Below are 22205 nucleotides of genomic sequence, written 5' to 3' on the forward strand. Positions count from 1 at the left end.
CTTGTTTGAAGATCTTTAAAATAGTGTTGTTATTATACAGGTAACTGCCAAAATAATGAAAACACAAACACCAGTCAGAACAGCTTCAATGCACCTTGGTATAGATTCTACAAGTGTCTGGAACTCTGTTGGAGGGATGCTGACACAGTTCTTCCATGACAAATTCCATCTATTGGAGTTTTGTTGATGGTGGTGGAAAACATTGTTTTCAATGGGGTTGAGATCTGGTGAGTGAGATGCCTTGGCATATGATTTACATTGTTGTCATGCTCATCAAACCATTCAGTGACCACTCGTGCCCTGTGGATGGGGGCATTGTCATCCTATGGAGGCATAGCCATGGTAACCAAAAGAATGGCCTGTGCATTTTTATACATGACCCTAAGCATGATGGGATGTTCATTGCATCATGAATTCAGGAAGCACACTTGTGCGGAAGCACCTGCTTTCAATATATTTTTTATCCATCATTTACTCAAGTGTTTCAATTATTTTGGCAGTTACCTGTAGATTCCCTATAGTAAAAAATATTTTTGCCAAATTGTTAGTAGTTTCAAGGGATGGCACTTGAAGGGATACAGCACATACTAGATAACCTGTGCACGTCACAATCACTAGCCTCGTTTACACCTTGTGTTAACATGTACGTTTCGTAATCGGATCAATATGATCCAATCACTATCTAATCATGTACAATCAGAATGTGGAAATGATTAGGACAAAGGACGCGAGTTAGCACCAGGTATAAACGAGGCTATACTGTGAGCTCTTCTTTATTACCCTACAGTGTTTTTTGGCCTCTGTTACGCAGGGAGGATGTATGTCACAAGTGTTTCACACGCTCTTTTTTTTCTTAAATTGAAACCACACGAACTTCCTTTTCTACCTTCCTTGTATTGTAATTTGCGCGTAAAGAGACAGTCAGAGGAGTTGACAGCAATGATGTATATATTATACACATTGGTTTGAGAAAGAGAGGCGCGAACATGTAGCCTAGGCGTTGTGTTGATAAAGGTTGAGACATTTATCCAGGATGAACCGTTCCAGTAAATTGTCATCTGAAAAACAGAAGAGAACCTGGATGAAATACGCAGTGCTATGCTGACAACAAGATGCAACTCGAGACCGGTGAGCGCAGTGGGAGAAACCAGAATTGAAACCTGCGGTGCTTCAGTGAAGGTAGGCTTGGAATTAACATTTTCTTCTTTTTTGTAACTTAAAAAAAAAACATTTGTCCTTGAAATACTGTAGTTTGGTGTCAGCATTTGCATGCGGTTTGTTTTTCAACCATGTTTTCTAAATATGTCCTTGTTTTTTGCTTGAGCAAATAGGCAGTGCAATCAAGTTTTATAACATTTTACGTTAGACTGACGATGGGCACTGAAAGATTTCTACCGATATTGGCAGTTGTTAGGCTATAGAAATGAAATAACTTACTTTTTTCTCAGAGGGAACTTCTGTGATTGTCATGTAGGCTATGATTTTTCAGCTCTGGTCAACATTAACATAATTGCAAGCATTTTGTGAGTTTGTTACTATTACGATGATTATCAATGTTTTGTTCTGTTTTTCCTTGTATTATGCATATCGTGAATCTCTCTCTTGAACAATGCATCTTTCCTAAGGGCACGAAGCAAGATAAAGTTAACCCGCACCTCCCTGATTCAGAGGTTTTGGGTTAAATGCGGAAGAAACATTTCATTTGAATATATTCAGTTGTACAACTGACTAGATATCCCCCTTTTTCTCTATATAAGAAGGGGATACAATCGGACCCTGGGAATTACAGTATCTATCCTCAGTATAATATCAATGATCCTGGAGAGAATTGTTCATGAGCAAATGTATGACTATGTCAACAAACAAATTCTAATGTATGATTTTCAGTTGGGTTTTTAGAAAAACATACTCTACTGATTCATGTCTACTTTAGTTGATTGACTTCATCAGGAAAGAGATTGAGGGAAATCTGTGTGGAATGGTACTGCTTGACCTACAGAAGGCCTTTGATACAGTTAACCACTGTCTCCTAATCTCCAAACTGGAGGCACTGGGGTTAAGCAGTATCCCTCGAGGCTGGGTAAAGTCCTACTTGTCAGGTAGGGAGCAAGTGGTAGAGGTTAATGGTTCACTGTCTCAGGCAAAACCAATGAGTTGTGGTGTTCCGCAGGGGCGTGTGTCTGGGCCTCTATGGTTTTTACTGTATATAAACAATATGAAAGATGCTTGTTCTTGCTCTCCTTTCCTTTGTTGCGGATCATTCTACACTTCTGGTGTCTCATAAAAGTAAAACTATGATGGAGAGCATACTTAGCACAGAGTTTACTAACATTAGCAAATGGCTTGGATATAATAAGCGATCTCTGCATTTACTGTAGAGAAACCCGAGGCAGTTATTTTTGGGTCCAGACCTAAATTGTGTAGGTCCTCTGAAATCAGAGTGTAGTTAGGGAGTGAGGTGCTGACTACTAAAACCTCTGTTAGCTGCCCAGGAAGCATCCATGGTGGAAGCTTGGGGGTGTGAGCATGGCCACTAAAGTGCTAGGGAAGGTTACTGCCAGCACCAAGTTTTGGCTAAAAAGTCCAAGCTGCTTGATAAGTACTCCATGAGAGTGCTAGCCACTTCCCTCATTCAATGCCATTTTGACTATGCTACTACTTCCTGATTTGGGGTCTTATCTAAATTTATGAAGGGGAAGCTCCAGATAGCCCAGAATAAGATGATCAGGGTGGTGTTGAAGGTGAGTCCACATAAGCAGAAGCTGCTTTCAGGATCTAAACTGGCTGCCTGTTGAGGCTAGGGTGTCCCATGTTAGATAGGGCCTGGATTAATTAGGGTGTCCCATGTTAGATATGGCCTGGATTAATTAGGGTGTCCCATGTTAGATATGGCCTGGATTAATTAGGGTGTCCCATGTTAGATAGGGCCTGGATTAATTAGGGTGTCCCAGATTATACTGGGTTTGGATTAATTAGGGTGTCCCAGATTAGACTGGGTTTGGTTTAATTAGTGTTTCCCAGATTAGACTGGGTTTAGTTTAATTAGGGTGTCCCAGATTAGACTGGTTTTGATTAATTAGGGTGTTCTAGGTTAGACATGGTCTGGATTAATTAGGGTGTCCCATATTAGACATGGTCTGGATTAATTAGTGTGTCCCAGATTAGACTGGATTTGGTTTACAGGAATATTTATGGTTCTGCACCCAGATATCTAACTGGTTACTTTCCCTGTGTTCGTGATGCACACAACCACAGCAACAGAACATGTGTTGCTAATGTGTGTTTATACAGGTTCAGGAGTAATGCTGCGAAAGGTTCTGTCTTGTATACTGGAGCCTCAGAGTGGAATGAGTTGCCTCTGACCATTAAAACAATGTCCTCTCTGGGCAGCTTTAAAAAATACAGTAAAACAAAATGTTTGTGTTATTTGCCAATGTGAACGTCGCCTACGACGTAACTGCAATGAGATTGATGTTCTTCTTTGTTTTTTATGTTGATAAAACGCGGCCATACTGTGTTCAATCGTGTGGATCTTGCCTAGCCATCTTGTCTGAAGAGGATCACTGTAACGCAGACGGAGGGAGTCAGGAAGCAGGTGCAGTCGGTGAGTTTAATCAGTGTGAATACAAAAACAGATGTAGGGTCTAAACATGGGAAAAACAGGAAACAATACTACCTAACAAGTGATACAAGAGTGTTAGATAAAGGGGAAGTAATCAGGGAGGGATGGGAGTCCAGGTGTGCCTCATAATGGGTTGCCAGGTGTGCGGAATGATGGGTTGCCAGGTGTGCGGAATGATGGGTTGCCAGGTGTGCGGAATGATGGGTTGCCAGGTGTGCGGAATGATGGGTTGCCAGGTGTGCGGAATGATGGGTTGCCAGGTGTGCGGAATGATGGGTTGCCAGGTGTGCGGAATGATGGGTTGCCAGGTGTGCGGAGTGATGGGTTGCCAGGTGTGCGGAGTGATGGGTTGCCAGGTGTGCGGAGTGATGGGTTGCCAGGTGTGCGGAGTGATGGGTTGCCAGGTGTGCGGAGTGATGGGTTGCCAGGACCGGCGGTTAGTAGACCGGTGACGTCGACCGTCGGATTTGGAGTAGACGTGACAATCACAATGGAATAAGTCCCACACTTTATTGTGTTTTCCTCTATAATTTAACTAATGTGTATGTATGGCTTGTTTTATGTGTACTTGTTTATGTGTACTTGTTTATGTGTACTTGTTTTGGTCAAATTAATAAACTCTATCTAATTATAGATTAATTTGAGTGAGTGTGTGTGTGTGGTGTCAATTTTGAAATAGCAACTATTCATTCCAATCATGTGATAAATTCCTAACCACTTCCAACCAACAGTACTAGATTATTAATCCGTGAATATGTGTTCCTGCTTGAAATGTCCGAGAGGCACCAGTATCTTCACTGAAAATGTCATTAAGCTGGCCATGGTTTGGAAATTTCTAGTATTATCAATAATAAGTCTATTAATGAAATTGTATAATACTAACTTCATTGTTTGGGTTCTACCAGTTGATCATTATTTAAGTAGGCTATTCAATGAATTGGTGAGCTGTTGAGTGAGTGTAATGAGGTCTGTGTGTAGATGGAGTCAGGGGCAGGACAGCAGATATGAGTAAATAAACGTACTTTACTCAGCATATACAAAAAAGAGAGCCCACATAAACGGACCGTACTACATACAAACAATTACTCACAAACAAACATGGGGGATCAGTGGGTTAAATAATGAACAAGTAATTGGGGAATAGAAACCAGGTGTGTAAGACAAAGACAAAACAAATGGAAAATGAAAAGTGGATCGGCGATGGCTAGAAGGCCGGTGACGTCGACCGCCGCCCGAACAAGGAGAGGGACCGACTAGAGCGGAAGTCGTGACAGTGAGTTACGCATATTGTAAAACAGTGTCTCTTTTTGTTGTCCCCATGCAGCCCCCCTCCCCACCTCATCTGATGGAGAGGCCGTCTTCTACAACCAGGCGCCAGGCCTGGTTCCAGACCGGTCGCCAGTGGCCTACCCTGAAAGAACAAGATCCACAGGGACCTCCATCCACCCACCCGTCTGTTCCACACCAGTCTGCATCAGAGGATGATGTCTTCTCAGATGGTCAGTTCTCATTTTGGTAGTTCGATAAAGAGCGTACATTTTGAGTGACATTAAAAAAAAAATAAACATTCCTTTATTTAACTAAGCACGTCAGTTATTTACAATGACGGCCTACCCCCGGCCAAACCCGGACGACGCTGTGCCAATTGTGTGCTGACCTATGGGACTCCCAATCACGGCCGGATGTAATCCAGCCTGGATTCGAACCAGGGACTGTAGTGATGCCTCTTGCACTGAGATGCAGTGCCTTAGACCGCTGCGACATTGATGCATTACTGTATAATATCTATTGAACAACAACAGGCAGGGGGCTAAAACTCCTGTTTAGTCTGGTATATTTATAAGTCACAAAATGTGGACGGCTGGCCTCTGCATGATGCATCACAGCTTTGCGACAGAACAGAGCAAAAAAAAACGTGTGAAGTGTTAATTGTCTTAATGCTGAATGCTCACCCAAGATTGTTCTATATCTACTGTTTCCACAGGATGCTCAGCAGGAAAGATTGAGAGCTGGCTGCTGGGCTGTGGGTGAGTGAGCATGCCGTGCAAGGTTTGACTTTGAAATGAAAAACTTCAGAGAGGAGCTCAATAGGCAAGGATGATGCGTCAGTGGCAGCTAAAGGTTGATGGAAACCGCCCACAGTGTGGGGGAAATGTAACAGATGTGAATTGTCAGTATCAAGTTGTGCTCGAAAATAGATATTTTCTGTTTAGGATATGGTTACAGGTCAATGGCATGGCCCAAAGGGGATTCTTGAGTCATTTCCCGAAACACCTTGGTTCTAGAACTAGTTGTGTTCTATTTATACTGTTGGACATTCTATTTCCAAACTTACTTTGGTGTTGTGTTTTATAGTCCCAGGTTTCCATCATATTTGGTAGAATAGTACTGTTTTGTTCTGTTGATTCCTCCAGTTATGTTTAACAGAAAATAGAATCCATGTTAGCACAGAAAAGCAATTGTTGTATAACTGGATGGAAACTTAAGTATTGTGTAATTACTCATGTATTATTACCAATGATCATAGATGACTTGGTCGCGACTCTATTGGCAACATGATGTCATGAGCGTAAGTCAAATTGCTCAAGTAGTCTGAAAACGCGTGAGATAAAAGTGAGATAAGAAATGGGGGTGTTCTTACAGCATCTGGTTAACTTCACTATCTGACAATCCGCTTGAGAGCATTTCCTCTGTAGGAAGTGAACAAACTTGTAAAAGCTGTAGCTCTGCTGGACAGACTGAGAGGATAGCTGGCTAGAGATGATCCCTGTAGCTCTGCTGGACAGACTGAGAGGATAGCTGGCTAGAGATGATCCCTGTAGCTCTGCTGGACAGACTGAGAGGATAGCTGGCTAGAGATGATCCCTGTAGCTCTGCTGGACAGACTGAGAGGATAGCTGGCTAGAGATGATCCCTGTAGCTCTGCTGGACAGACTGAGAGGATAGCTGGCTAGAGATGATCCCTGTAGCTCTGCTGGACAGACTGAGAGGATAGCTGGCTAGAGATGATCCCTGTAGCTCTGCTGGACAGACTGAGAGGATAGCTGGCTAGAGATGATCCCTGTAGCTCTGCTGGACAGACTGAGAGGATAGCTGGCTAGAGATGATCCCTGTAGCTCTGCTGGACAGACTGAGAGGATAGCTGGCTAGAGATGATCCCTGTAGGTCTGACCCTGTATAGTAAAGATACTAGTAGGTCTGGTTTGACCTGGATGTGTTTAACACAGAAGGCAAAGGTTAAACAACCATTAACAATCGATCTAACAGACAGTAGTATTTAATCATTCCGACTGCAGCTCATCACGGGGGCTAAATAGCCAGTTAATATATATATATATATTATCTCATTCAAGGGTTTTTCTTTATTTACTATTTCTACATTGTAGAATAATAGTGAAGACATCAGAATTATGAAATAAAACATAATCATGTAGTAACCCCAAAAAGTGTTCAACAAATATATTTTATATTCTTCAAAGTAGCCACCCTGCCTTGATGACAGCTTTGTACACTCTTGGCAATCTCTCAACCAGCTTCATGAGGAATGCTTTTCCAACAGTTTTGAAGGAGTTCCGACATGTGATTGTGGAGGCCAGGTCATCTGATGCAGCACTCCATCACTCTCCTTGGTCAAATAGCCCTTACACAGCCTAGAGGTATGTTTTGGGTATGTTTTTCCTGTTGAAAAACAAATGATCTTCCCACCTAGCGCAAACCAGATGGGATGATGTATCGCTGCAGAATGCTGTGGTAGCCATGCTGGTTAAGTGTGCCTTGAATTCTAAATAAATCACTGACTGTGTCACCAGCAAAGCACCATCACACCTCCTCCTCCATGTTTCACGGTGGGAACCACACATGTGGAGGTCATCCGTTCAACTACCCTGTGTCTCACAAAGACATGGCAGTTGGAACCAAAAATCTCAAATTTGGACTCAGACCAAAAGACAGATTTCCACCGGTCTAATGTCCATTGCTCGTGTTTCTTGGCCCAATCAAGCCTCCTCTTATTATTGGTGTCCTTTGGTAGTGGTTTATTTTCTTCAGCAATTTGACCATGAAGGTGTGATTCACACAGTTGATGTTGAGTCTGTTACTTGAACTCTGTGAAGCATTTATTTGGGCTGCAATCTGATCCTCTGCAGCAGAGGTAACTCTGGGTCTTCCTTTCATAGAGAGCCAGTTTCTTCATAGCGCTTGATGGTTTTTGCGACTGCAATTAAAGAAACTTTCAAAGTTCTTGAAATGTTCCATATTGACTGACCTTCATGTCTTAAAGTAATGATGGACTGTCATTTCTCTTTGCTTTTTTTGAGCTGTTCTTGCCATAATAAGGACTTGGTCTTTTACCAAATAGGGCTGTCTTCTGTATACCACCCCTACCTTGTCACAACACATCTGATTGGCTCAAACGCATTAAGAAGGAAAGAAATTCCACAAATGAACTTTTAACATGGCACACCTGTTAATTGAAATGCATTCCAGGTGACTACCTCATGAAGCTGGTTGAGAGAATGCCACGAGTGTGCAAAGCTGTCATCAAGGCAAAGGGTGGCTACTTTGAAGAATCTCAAATATAAAATATATTTTGATTTAACACATAATTCCATATGTGTTATTTCATAGTTGATGTCTTCACTATTATTCTACAATGTAGAAAATAGTAAATAAATAGAAACCCTGGAACGAGTAGGTGTGTCCAAACTTTTGACTGGTACTGTATATAGTAACCTCGGAAAGTTATTGGACCTCTTGACCTTTTCCTAATTTTGTTAGGTTACAGCCTTATGCTAAATTGATTAAATAGTTTTTCCCCCTCATCAATTTACATACAACAACCCATAACGACAAAGCAAAAACAGGATAAAACAAAAAAATATATGAAATATCACATTTACTTAAGTATTCAGACCCTTTACTCAGTACTTTGTTGAAGCACCTTTGGCAGAGATTACAGCCTCGAGTCTTCTTGGGTATGAAGCTACAAGCTTGACCTGTATTTGGGGAGTTTGTTCCATTCTTCTCTGCAGATCCTCTCAAGCTCTGTCATGTTTGTCACATTCGTTATAAGGATCGGACCAAGGTGCAGTGTGGTATGCGTACATTCTTATTATTTAAAGAATAAACTCTGATCAAACGAACCCAAATTTCACAATGCCACGTGACACAATACAAAAGAGTGCGGACAGGCAACTACACATAGACAAGATCCCACAAACACCAAAGGGAAATGGCTACCTAAATATGATCCCCAATCAGAGACAACGATAAACAGCTGCCTCTGATTGGGAACCATATCAGGCCACCATAAACATACAAATCACCTAGACATACAAAACCCCTAGACAATCCTAAAACTAGCGTACCCACCCTAGTCACACCCTGACCTAACCAAATATAAAGAAAACAGGGATCTCAGGTCAGGGCGTGACAGTGTTGGATGTGGAGCATTTCTGCAGAGCTATTTTCAGGTCTCTCCAGAGATGTTAGATCGGGTTCAAGTCCGGGCTCTGGCTGGGCCATTCAAGTACATTCAGAGACTTGTCCCGAAGCCACTCCTGCATTGTCTTGGCTGTGTGCTTATGGTCGTTGTCCTGTTGGAAGGTGAACCTTCGCCCCAGTCTGAGGTCCTGAGCGCTCTGGAGAAGGTTTTCATCAAAGATTTCGCTGCTCCGCTCTCCATCTTTCCCTCGATCCTGACTAGTCTCCCAGTCCCTGCTGCGGAAAAATATCCCCACAGCATGAGGCTGCCACCACTTCGATACAATCCTGTCTCGGAGCTTTACAGACAATTTCTCGACCTCATGGCTTGGTTTTTGCTCTGACATGTACTCTCAACTGGGGAAACTTATATTGACAGGTGTGTGCCTTTCCAAATCATGTCCAGTCAATTGAATTTCCCACTGGTGAACTCCGATCAAGTTGTAGAAACATCTCAAGGATAGAAACAGGATGCACCTGAGCTCAATTTCAAGTCTCATAGCAAAGGGTCTGAATACTCATGTAAATAAGCAATAAATAAATAAATAAATATATATATATACACACACACACACACACACACATTTGCTGAAATTTCTAAAATGCTGTTTTCACTTTGTTATGGGGTATTGTGTGTAGATGGACGAGGGGGAAAAAAACACATTTTAGAACAAGGATGTAACGTAACAAAATGTAATAAAAGTCAAGGGGTCTGAATACTTTCCCAATGCACTGTATATCCGCCTTACAATTTTTAATAGATAGACCAATGGTGTTTTATATAAATAGTTAACAGGTCCCAAGATGGACCCCTGTGGAACACCTGTTATACCGTTTATTCAGACTTAACCCCATCAATCAGGTGTCTGAACTCAGGCCTATCGAGGACAACTTATTCAATTAAACAGCATGATCAACAGTATCAAAAGCTTTTGACAGGTCCACAAACGAAGCATCACATTTCATTTTATTGTTTAAAGCATTAACAAAGATCATTAACAACTGAAGTGGTTGCTGTAATAGTGCTCTGCCCAGGACTAAACCCCGATTGGATGCCCACGACTAAACCCTGATTGGTTTACATTCAAAATACAATTTTTTTTTTTTAAAGGTGCAAAATTGTGCATTTACCAAGGATTCTAGAATCTTAGCCAAACAAGGAAGTGTTGAAATGGGGTGATAAGTATGATCTCTACTATCTCCGTGTGTATGGAGTGGCAACACAAGAGATGATTTCTATACTTTTTGAATATTTCCTGATAATAATGTTAAATGAAAAAATGGTGGGTTATTGAGCCAACAATGATGGTGCTGCATACTTTAAGTAGACTGGGATACAATTGGTCGGTTCCTGTGGATTTGTTGTTGTCTATTGCTACCAAGGCATTCAGGACTTGTTTTTCTGTAAATAGTCTACATTTAGCCGGGTTCCCATTACAATCTGAAAGAGTGGTTACATAATAATCAGATTTCGCCTTTTCTGATAATAAAAAATAAAAAAAGTTTTTACATAATGATACCTCAGTTGATTAAAAGCTTGTCCGTCTGGGCTTAAGCTTCTGTTCCTGGCCTTGATCCAATGTAATGGTCCAGTGTGTAGCTGGTGTAGAGAGTCAGGCGCAGGACAGCAGATATGCGTAATCAACATAGCGAGCCCACAAAAACTGGGCAATAGTCACTGTCCTGGGTGAAGACACCAGTAGAAACATATTGATCTGGTGTATCGGTTAAAATAAGAACAATCAGAGTTGATTTTGAAGGATCTTTAGGGTTGGGCAGTGTGGGTTTAGTCATCTGGGTTAGGTTTAGATTTGTCTGCATTTCCCAAATCATAATTTAGGTCACACAGGATAATAACTTCTGATTTTAGTAAAATAAAAATAAAAAACTAGTTTCCTCATCGAGTGCGCAAACGTTAGCCGGGGGAGGACAGTAGACCCCTATAACAGTTATGGATGACATTTTTCCCCAGACAAAGGCTTAAAGATATACTGAACAAAAATATAAACACAACATTCAACAATTTCAAAGATTTTACTGAGTTACACTTCATATAAAGAAATCAGCCAATTTAAATAAATTAATTAGACCCTAATCTATGGATTTCACATGACTGGGAATACAGATATGCATCTGTTGGTCACATGTACTTTAGAGAAAAGGTAGGGGCGTGGAAACAGAAAACCAGTCAGTATCTGGTGCGACCACCATTTGCCTCATGCAGCATGACATCTCCTACGCATAGAGTTGATCAGGCTGTTTATTGTGGCCTGTGGAATGTTGTTCCATCTTTTCAATGGCTGTGTGAAGTTGCTGGATATTGGCAGGAATTGGAACACAACTTTGACATCAGGAAACCGCTCGCCCACACATGCGGTTGTGAGGCCGGTTGGCCATACTGTCAAATTCTCAAAAACGATGTTGAAGGGGGCTTATGGTAGAGAAAGGAAATTCTCTGGAAACATCTCTGGTGGACATTCCTGCAGTCAGCTTGCCAATTGCACACTCCCTAAAAACTTGAAACATCTGTGGCATTGTGTTGTGTGAAACCTCTGTGCCATTGTATTGTGTTTCTGACAAAACGGCACCATGGGGCCTGGGGCCGCAACCGACGTCAATATGAGGAACTCTCAGAGTAACCAATGATGGAATAAAGCAAATCAAATGTTATTTTATTTGTCACATACACCGAATACAACAGGAATACGACCAACAGTGAAATGCTGAATACAACAGGAATACGACCAACAGTGAAATGCTGAATACAACAGGAATACGACCAACAGTGAAATGCTTACTAACAAGCCCTTAACCAACAATGCCGTTTTAAGAAAATACCTATTAAAAAAAAAAAAAGGTAAGAGATAAGAATAACAAATAATTAAAGAGCAGCAGTAAATAACAATGTGGAGGCTATATACAGGGGGTACCGGTACAGAGTCAATGTGGAGGCTATATACAGGGGGTACTGGTACAGAGTCAATGTGGAGGCTATATACAGGGGGTACTGGTACAGAGTCAATGTGGAGGCTATATACAGGGGGTACTGGTACAGAGTCAATGTGGAGGCTATATACAGGGGGTACTGGTACAGAGTCAATGTGGAGGCTATATACAGGGGGGTACTGGTACAGAGTCAATGTGGAGGCTATATACAGGGGGTACCAGTACAGAGTCAATGTGGAGGCTATATACAGGGGGGTACTGGTACAGAGTCAATGTGGAGGCTATATACAGGGGGTACCAGTACAGAGTCAATGTGGAGGCTATATACAGGGGGTACCAGTACAGAGTCAATGTGGAGGCTATATACAGGGGGGTACTGGTACAGAGTCAATGTGGAGGCTATATACAGGGGGTACCAGTACAGAGTCAATGTGGAGGCTATATACAGGGGGTACCTGTACAGAGTCAATGTGGAGGCTATATACAGGGGGTACTGGTACAGAGTCAATGTGGAGACTATATACAGGGGGTACCTGTACAGAGTCAATGTGGAGGCTATATACAGGGGGTACCAGTACAGAGTCAATGTGGAGGCTATATACAGGGGGTACCGGTACAGAGTCAATGTGGAGGCTCTATACAGGGGGTACCGGTACAGAGTCAATGTGGAGACTATATACAGGGGGTACTGGTACAGAGTCAATGTGGAGGCTATATACAGGGGGGTACTGGTACAGAGTCAATGTGGAGGCTATATACAGGGGGTACTGGTACAGAGTCAATGTGGAGGCTATATACAGGGGGGTACTGGTACAGAGTCAATGTGGAGGCTATATACAGGGGGTACCAGTACAGAGTCAATGTGGAGGCTATATACAGGGGGGTACTGGTACAGAGTCAATGTGGAGGCTATATACAGGGGGTACCAGTACAGAGTCAATGTGGAGGCTATATACAGGGGGGTACTGGTACAGAGTCAATGTGGAGGCTATATACAGGGGGTACCAGTACAGAGTCAATGTGGAGGCTATATACAGGGGGTACCTGTACAGAGTCAATGTGGAGGCTATATACAGGGGGTACCTGTACAGAGTCAATGTGGAGGCTATATACAGGGGGTACTGGTACAGAGTCAATGTGGAGACTATATACAGGGGGTACCTGTACAGAGTCAATGTGGAGGCTATATACAGGGGGTACCAGTACAGAGTCAATGTGGAGGCTATATACAGGGGGTACCGGTACAGAGTCAATGTGGAGGCTCTATACAGGGGGTACCGGTACAGAGTCAATGTGGAGACTATATACAGGGGGTACTGGTACAGAGTCAATGTGGAGGCTCTATACAGGGGGTTGAGGTAATATTTACATGTAGGTAGAGTTATCAAAATGAATATGCATAGATAATAACAGAGCGGAGGAGCAGCGTTCCGGGAGGGGGGGGGGGCAATGTAAATAGTCTGGGTAGCCATTTGATTGGCTGTTCAGGGGTCTTATAGCTTTGCCGTGCGGTAGCAGAGAGAACAGTCTATAACTAGGGTGGCTGGAGTCTTTGAAAAATGTTTAGGGCCTTCCTCTGACTCCACCTGGTATAGAGGTCCTGGATGGCAGGAAGCTTGGCCCATGTGATGTACTGGGCCGTACACACTACCCTCTGTAGCGCCTTGCGGGTGGATGCCGAGCAGTTGTCATACCAGGCTGTGATGTAAAAATAAAGGTTTTTGTTTTGGGATGTATGTCTCATTTTTTAATTTTAAATTTAAACTTTATGATTAGTAACAACATGTAACCTACGTCTTCTCATTAGGCTGGAGACGGACTCAGAAAACTCTAGACATAATCTGACTGTTGGTAAGTCTGACAACAAAGCCACCGTCACTGAAATCTACTGTCAGCATGGAGCAATGATGTCATATCCTACTGGTCACAACAGAACACTGATTTTAGTCTCCTCTGTTCTTCCAGAGTCTCTGCTGAAATCGAAAAGTTTTGAAGATGACCTGAGTCTGGGGGCCGAGGGTGAGGATGAAAGAGAACATAAACCTGTTGGCACACATTTACATGCAGGCGCGCACAGACACACAGACACACACACACACACATACAGCCACACACACACACACAGACACACACACACACACACACACACACACACACACACACACACACACACACACACACACACACACACACACCGAGATAAAAACATACCATAGGAAATAATCAAAGCAGGAAATAGTTTTGTAGGAAAATTAGGAGAGCATCATGAATGTTTTGGAGACGGATGGTCTGTTTATGTGTGTTACCTTGTGAAGTCCCATTAGACCTGTTTTGTCTAGTGGAAGGCTTTCATTATTTTGCCATTTAATACATCCAGGGTACAGGTCTGTGCAATGTTAGTGAGATACACCGTTCTCATGGCATAGGACTGCTTCTCCACTGCTAGTACATCAACGACATGTAGTTCCACTGAAACAAAACAATAGGCTCATTGTAGCATCTAACCTTCAGCCTTCACCTCTTTTTAATTGAGTGTCTGACATGCTGGTGCATGTTATTTAGCTGCTGACTGACTCTCCCTAAGACTGGCCCGATTTTTATATAAAGCAAAGATGAGGGCGTGTCTGAAAAGAGACAAGCCATCGCTCACTGAAGTCTAGTCACAACACAAAGGGACACATGTCACAGAGGAAATGTACCAAATCTTCTGGGGGAAAACACACACCAGTGTTTTCTTTTCACTTAAACGTTACTTTTCTTTAATATTTTACAGCTACAGTATTAAATGTTGAGGAAGGAGTCTCAGAACTGAGGTAAGACCATATTTAACCAGAATATGCGGTTTAATTACATACATTCTGTCTTCAATGTCTTTCCTGTTTTAGAGGGAGGTTATAGTTTAGTCAAGTATGGTTGAAGAGATGTAAGTTGACCTGCTTTTATCTCCCAATGGTGGTGCCTGCTGGCTAAATGGTGTCTGCTGGCTAAATGGTGTCTGCTGGCTAAATGGTGCCTGTGTAGCAGCTGCCCACTGCTGTTTCCTCCACCCAAACATCCTCACAGAGGAGTCACCACCAGGTCAGTGGCCACTGGCCACCCACAGTAAATCTGTCAAATTTACAAAGTACTACACATGGCAGGCTAAATTTATAGTCTGGAGTTGTTGTTTTTTAATGAATTTTTTTCCCCAAGCTACTAGTACATTTTAAATACAGGTACATTAAGAAATGACTTCTGTTTAATACAGGCATAATAATAAATAATAGCATGCATCAACTACTATTACAAAGTTATTAGAATCTTTCTGGTTTGTTTTGTCCATTGTTTATTCTTGCCTGTCATAGGTGTTTGTCTTTGATTCCTGTTCTCCTGTTCTGTATCTGCAGTACTCCCCGCCAGAGACTGGCTCTGCCCCTTCTCCACCTGGGTCACAGTCTGGCCTCCAGTGGGCTCTCCAAAAGCACCAGTAAAGCCTCGAGGCGAGTTGGGACCAACCACTCTCAACCTGATGTTTCACAGTCTAACAGATCCAGTACAACGTCACAGAAGAATGTTTCAACTGAAGTGCAGTCAGTAACTCTCTCTCTCCTCTCTTCCTCTATATCTCCGTCCCCATCCCCTCTCTCTTCTTCTATCTGTCTCTCTGACTCATCACTTACACACACACACACACCCTAGTGTGTCGGAGGCCCTGCAGATGTGTGCGGAGGATGCAGAGGAGACTCTGTACCAGTTAGGGTTTGGTTGTGATGAGCCTGAGGTCACGGCCCGTATACCTATCCGTTTCATCAACTTCCCCTCCCATGCCCACGGCATCAACCTCCGCCTCTTTCTTCAGTCCCAACTGCACCGGCTCCGACAGGAGGACCCAGGACTCTCCCTGGCCAGTAAGACAAACACACACCATTGTGTGGGACTCCCACCCACACTACTGTGGTCATCACCATCATGCAACACCCACAGCCAAGATATAGATAGTGTCTGAATATGACTCAGCTATAATTTACATAATAACTGTAGTTATGTAGCACTCAGCTTCATTTACGTAGTAACTGTAGTTATGTAGCACTTTTCATGCAGTTGAAACAGTTGAATCACTAAATCAAAGTGTACAATAGACAACTACATCTACAGACTGATAGTGTCTATATAACTCAGTGTAGTATACAGGGCCTTCAGAATGTTTACACACCTCTTCACTTATTCCACCTTTTTGTTGTTACATCCTCAATTTAAATTGACTCACCCATAATGACATCACAATACCCCATAATGACATCACAATACCCCATAATGACATCACAATACCCCATAATGACATCACAATACCCCATAATGACATCACAATACCCCATAATGACATCACAATACCCCACATAATAACAAAGTGAAAACATGTTTTTAGAAAGTTTAGCTAATTTATTGAAATTGAATTCAGAAATACAGTGCCTTGCAAAAGTATTCACCCCCTTGGCGTTTTTTCCTATTTTGTTGCGTTACAACCTGGAATTTAAATGGATTTTAATTTGGATTTCATGTAATGGACATACACAAAATAGTCCAAATTGGTGAAGTGAAATGAAAAAAAAAGACTTAACACAATTAAAAATGGAAATGGGGTGGGTGCATATGTATTCACCCCCTCTGCTATGAAGCCCCTAAATAACATTTGGTGCTGCCAATTACCTTCAGAAGTCACACAATTAGTTAGATTGCACACAGGTGGACTTTATTTAAGTGTCACATGATCTGTCACATGATCTCAGTATATACTGTATACACCTGTTCTGAAAGGCCCCAGAGTCTGCAACACCACTTTTTTTGGGGGGGGGGGGGGGATAGTTATGCATGTCCACGTTTTCTGTTTTTTTTGTCTTATTTCTTGTTTGTTTCACAATAAAAACATATTTTGCATCTTCAAAGTTGTAGGCATGTTGTGTAAATCAAATGATAAAACCCCCCCCCCAAAAAAATCTATTTTAATTCCAGGTTGTAAGGCAACAAAAAAGGAGAAATGCCCAGGGGGGTGAATACCTTCACAAGCCACTGTATCTCATTTATACTGAACAAAAAATAAACACAACATACAACAATTTCAACAATTTTACTGAGTTACAGTTCATATAAGGAAATCAGTCAATTGAAATAAATTCATTAGGCCCTAATCTATGGATTTCACATGACTGGGCAGGGGCGCAGCCATGGGTGGGCCTGGGAGGGCATAGGCCCACCCACTGGGAACCGGGCCCAGCCATTCAGATTGAGTTTTCCCCACACTCCGACTTTTCTATCAACAATTCACATCTCCCATTGTTCTCTGTGTTGGGCAGCATTCCAAACAGTACAATACTCTGTCCTCTGTGTTAGGCAGGCAGTATTCCAAACAGTACAATACTCTCATTGTCCTCTGTGTTGGGCAGCATTCCAAACAAACGGTTCCTTTCTCTGAACGTGTCTTCCCCCCTGCAGGCCGTTTCAGGCAGGTAGAGGTGCTGACAGCCATGGCCAACGCCTTCTACTCCCTCTACTCACACGTGTCCCGCACGCCCCTCCAGAAGCTCGCCCCTCCTGAGTTCAGCTTCTCCCCCACCGCTGACGGGCAGATCGGACGCCGCTTCATGGGAAGTGTCCGCAGCGAACCGAGGTCTCCAGTGGAACGACTCAAGGATACGGTTTCTAAGATGTGCCTGTATACTGGCTCTGGGGCTTCTGCCCGGCTGGGGTCGGACTCTGCCTGCCCCAGACCAGGACTCTCCCCCGGGCCTGGGTCGGCACCCAGGAAGAGAAGCAGCCTTCCTGACTTGGTGGGTCTGGTCCTGGAGAACACCAAAGCAGAGCCTTTATCCAGAGACATGGAGGATAATCAGGATACAGGGGACAGTAATGAGACGAGTGCTGCTGTGGACACGATGGTGAGAGATAGAGATAGAGAGACAGAGACACAGGGACATAGAGACAGGGAGGGGGAGCAGGGGTTGTTTTCAGATGTACAGGATATGGACACTGGGGATAGTAACAAAACGTGTGCTGTGGGTACACATATGTTCATGGACAGAGAGACAGAGACACCGGGACATAGAGACACAGTCAGGGACAAGGAGTTGGAGCAGGGATCGTCATCAGATGGGGATGGAGTTGATTTAGAGAGAGAGCGACATTCTGACAGAACACCCAACCTTGGGGCATCATCACTTTCAGAATCGGGTCATCAAAGAGAGCCCAGTAGTAGGAAGAAGCTGGACTTTGGCCTTAATACTCCAAGACCGACTTGTGAAGTTGGAGAAACTCAAAACACAATTCATCCCACAGGCTGGGCAACAGTAGTGGCACCGGTCGCCAAGGTTACCCATGACATCACAGGCTGGGCAACAGTAGTGGCACCGGTCGACAAGGTTACCCATGACATCACAGGCTGGGCAACAGTAGTGGCACCGGTCACCAAGGTTAACCATGACATCACAGGCTGGGCAACAGTAGTGGCACCGGTCGCCAAGGTTACCCGTGACATCACCCGTCCTCAGATCGTTGAGTGTGTTCACCAGGCTCCGTACAGCAGTCAACTACAACAGTGGAAGAGTAACACACAGGCGGAGGACATTTTGTCCTCTGAGAACTTCAGATCTGACCGATCCTTCACCACATCGGACGGACTACACAAACCCAGGGAGGATGATTTCTTAACTACCAGTAACTCAGCCAAGAGTTTAGAGGTCACAGTAACTCCCATGTCTAAGGTGGAGTCTAGTTTTGGAGAAACTGGAACACGGGTTGTGTCAACGTTCGTGTCTATAGAGCTCCTTAGTTGCAGGAAGTCCCCTTGTCTTATCACTGTTACTGATGTGACACCACCTAGTTCTTTAGACACAGATGCACCTGAGATGATTCTCCCTGCCAGTGGTGGGACCACAGTGGAGCCTCCAGCAGCCCAGTATTATCCAGGTGTATGGAGGAACAAGAGGTACCTGAGTCCTCTGAAACCAACACCACTCCAGGGGCAGGTCTCCCACACTATTCAACAGGCCAACTCCTTTGAGCTGGAGGAGGTAAGTGACAGAACTGTTTTGGATTGACCTATATGGCGCGCTGTACTCCGGTCTCTGAGTTCCTAGGGCTGATACACACATCTATCTGGTGTAATCCATTATCCATCCTTGCCTGCCTGACTCAAATCAAATCGAACTTTGTCAAATGCACCGAATACAACAAGTGTAGACTTTAGTGAAATGCTTACTTACAAGCCCTTAACCAACAGTGCAGTTCAAGAAGAAGAAAATATTTACCAAATAAAAAAATAATCATAAAAAGTAACATAAAATAACAATGAGGCAATATACAGGGGGTACCGAGTCAGTGCGCAGGGGTACAGGTTAGTAGTGAGGCAATATACAGGGGGTACCGAGTCAGTGCGCAGGGGTACAGGTTAGTAGTGAGGCTATATACAGGGGGTACCAAGTCAGTGCGCGGGGGTACAGGTTAGTAGTGAGGCTATATACAGGGGGTACCAAGTCAGTGCGCGGGGGTACAGGTTAGTAGTGAGGCTATATACAGGGGGTACCGAGTCAGTGCGCAGGGGTACAGGTTAGTAGTGAGGCTATATACAGGGGGTACCAAGTCAGTGCGCGGGGGTACAGGTTAGTAGTGAGGCTATATACAGGGGGTACCGAGTCAGTGCGCAGGGGTACAGGTTAGTAGTGAGGCTATATACAGGGGGTACCAAGTCAGTGCGCGGTGGTACAGGTTAGTAGTGAGGCTATATACAGGGGGTACCGAGTCAGTGCGCAGGGGTACAGGTTAGTAGTGAGGCTATATACAGGGGGTACCGAGTCAGTGCGCGGGGGTACAGGTTAGTAATGAGGCTATATACAGGGGGTACCGGTACAGAGTCAGTGCGCGGGGGTACAGGTTAGTAATGAGGCTATATACAGGGGGTACCGGTACAGAGTCAGTGCGCGGGGGTACAGGTTAGTAATGAGGCTATATACAGGGGGTACCGGTACCGAGTCAGTGCGCGGGGGTACAGGTTAGTAATGAGACTATATACAGGGGGTACTGAGTCAATGTGCGGGGGTACAGGTTACTCAAGGTGATTTGTACATGTACGTAGGGGTGAAGTGACTATGCATACTTGGGCCAGGAGTTTTTCCTGACTACCTGTTTTCCAATAGGTACAGAGCGCAGGGGAGGAAGACTTCGGACAGCAAGAAACTATAAGGTCGACATCTTTGTCCCGGTCCACTGTCAATCAAAACAAAGGTGAGTTCATAGTCTTGATATGTGGTCATAGTCAGCTGATACCTAGTGATATTAACAGTCTCTATATCGGCTCACTACACTCTTGGGGAAAACAAAGACCCTAAAACGGTTCCTCGGCTGTCCCCAAAGGAGAATCCTTTATTATATTTTTAAAAATAGATTTTACGACCAAACTAGTTGTTTTTAGAGAAAGATGACTGACTAGTGTGATTCAGAGCAGTCAAATTACCGACTGGGACTTTGGTGTAATCTCACAGGAACACACACCCTTTTCAAATGACAGTTTTGAAGTGAATGTGGTTGATACTGTAGCTGAAATGGGCAGTGGTGTTACATTACCTGCAAATGAGTTTCTGTGTGCCCATACGTATGTGTGAAGAAAGGTGTGTTCACAACTTGTAGCCACACTTTCTCTCGTAAGAATGATTGTTGTTCCATTGAGAACGTCAGCTAACTGGAAATGTGAAGGAAAGTATGGGCAGGTTGACCCTCAATTCAGGGATGTACTGTAGGCCTGTGTTAAAGCCATGAGGAGAGTATGGCTGTCTGTGTGTAGACCTGACGTTTTCTTTCTGTAGGTCTGGTGGTTCGGGGGGACAGCATGCAATCAGACAGTAGTGGCTACGCTGATGACGACGTCGACTCCCCTGACAGAGATAAGAGCTGACGAACAGGACCCTCGGGGAAATGGACTCCGGGAACTATTATTTACATGAGTCACACAAACATATTGAGCCACTGAAGGTACAGTCAACAGATAGACTGTTATTGTGAATGACATCATGAAATCAGGTGGCATTCTGACCACACCCACTTCGACGTCACACTAGTGCTTCAAGAGTTCAACGTTGACTTCTGTTGGTTAAACGCATTGCCCCGTAGGCATATTTAACACACAGATCAAGTTTCCTCACCTGATGCGCAGGCATTGCCTCAACCAACAGTTGTGTGCCAGACAATGTGGTTAGCTGACATGTTTAAATACTTGTCCAGGCGTTGTAAGATCTGGCATGAGTCTTCAGTGTAGTCGGACAGGAACTCAACCCTTCGGTTTTGATTGTGTAGACTGTCTCGTGTCCAGTGTTTCTGTTGACAGTCATTAATCCATGCTAGTGCTGTGCCTTTTGTGAAAGCCGTTATTTATGAATGTTAAAAAGAAATGTTTTATAAATGAAGAGAATCAATAAAGTGATTTTAATAAACATTTTATTTGCACTGAAATCAAGTGTTTTATTTCAAAAAGGAAACCAATCAAAACCGTGATAGTCGAACTGAAACGTGGCCTATATATATTTGGGCAACACTTCACTTGTCAAACATTGGAAAAGGGGGAGGAAAAGAGAGGATACCTAGTCAGTTGTACAACTGAAATGTGTCTTCCACATTTAACCCAACTAATCTGAATCAGAGATGCAGTACGTTGTGTTTCTCTCACTGCTTGCTCATCATGAGATGTAGCAGCGACCAATAGTCACCCTACTACAGCCAGGATACTTCAGGCACTCGCTACCAATACTATTCTTGACTCCACCTCCCATATGAAACCATGAAGGCTTGACTATCTGAACTGGTGGGAGTAAACATGGGAGGATATAGAGTTCAGGCTATACCATTAGCATGTAACAGGAAGTAGAGGAGCAGATTAGTCAGCCGTTGTGCAAGAGAATCCAACTTAGATGATCTACTATATTAAATGCAGCGATACAATTCCATCTCAAATTAGATGCTATAGCCTGGTCCCAGATTTGTTTGTGCTTTTGGCCTACTCTATTGTCATTGTATTAACATTGCAATTCCATAAGTAGTGGGTAAGAGACCTTGAACAGACTGGCACACGGGCTAATTAGATGGTCCATTTCAGACATTATGAACAACCACAGCTGAAGGGAAGTGATATTATCAA

At 43.5% G+C, this 22205-nt stretch overlaps 1 protein-coding gene across 3 annotated transcripts; it reads left to right on the forward strand.

The window, feature by feature from the left end:
- Positions 1-740: 740 nt before the first annotated feature.
- On the forward strand, positions 741-21511 carry LOC109899793 (uncharacterized). Of its 3 annotated transcripts, XM_020495343.2 has the most exons (14): positions 805-1179; positions 3542-3604; positions 4947-5121; positions 5607-5649; positions 13857-13900; positions 14015-14068; positions 14823-14862; positions 15071-15127; positions 15436-15528; positions 15728-15936; positions 17519-18390; positions 18442-19092; positions 20215-20302; positions 20881-21511. In XM_020495343.2, exons 1-14 carry the CDS (start codon positions 1099-1101, stop codon positions 20967-20969), a joined length of 2559 nt encoding a protein of 852 aa, XP_020350932.2. In that variant the 5' UTR covers positions 805-1098; the 3' UTR covers positions 20970-21511. The 3 variants fall into 3 exon arrangements, with proteins under 3 accessions (XP_020350925.2, XP_020350932.2, XP_031679958.1); XM_031824098.1 differs by having other exon boundaries at positions 806-1179; positions 17519-19092; XM_020495336.2 differs by lacking the exon at positions 3542-3604 and having other exon boundaries at positions 741-1179; positions 17519-19092.
- Positions 21512-22205: the final 694 nt, after the last annotated feature.

This window comes from Oncorhynchus kisutch, linkage group LG1, assembly GCF_002021735.2.
Source record: "Oncorhynchus kisutch isolate 150728-3 linkage group LG1, Okis_V2, whole genome shotgun sequence".
Taxonomy (NCBI): Eukaryota; Metazoa; Chordata; class Actinopteri; order Salmoniformes; family Salmonidae; genus Oncorhynchus; species Oncorhynchus kisutch.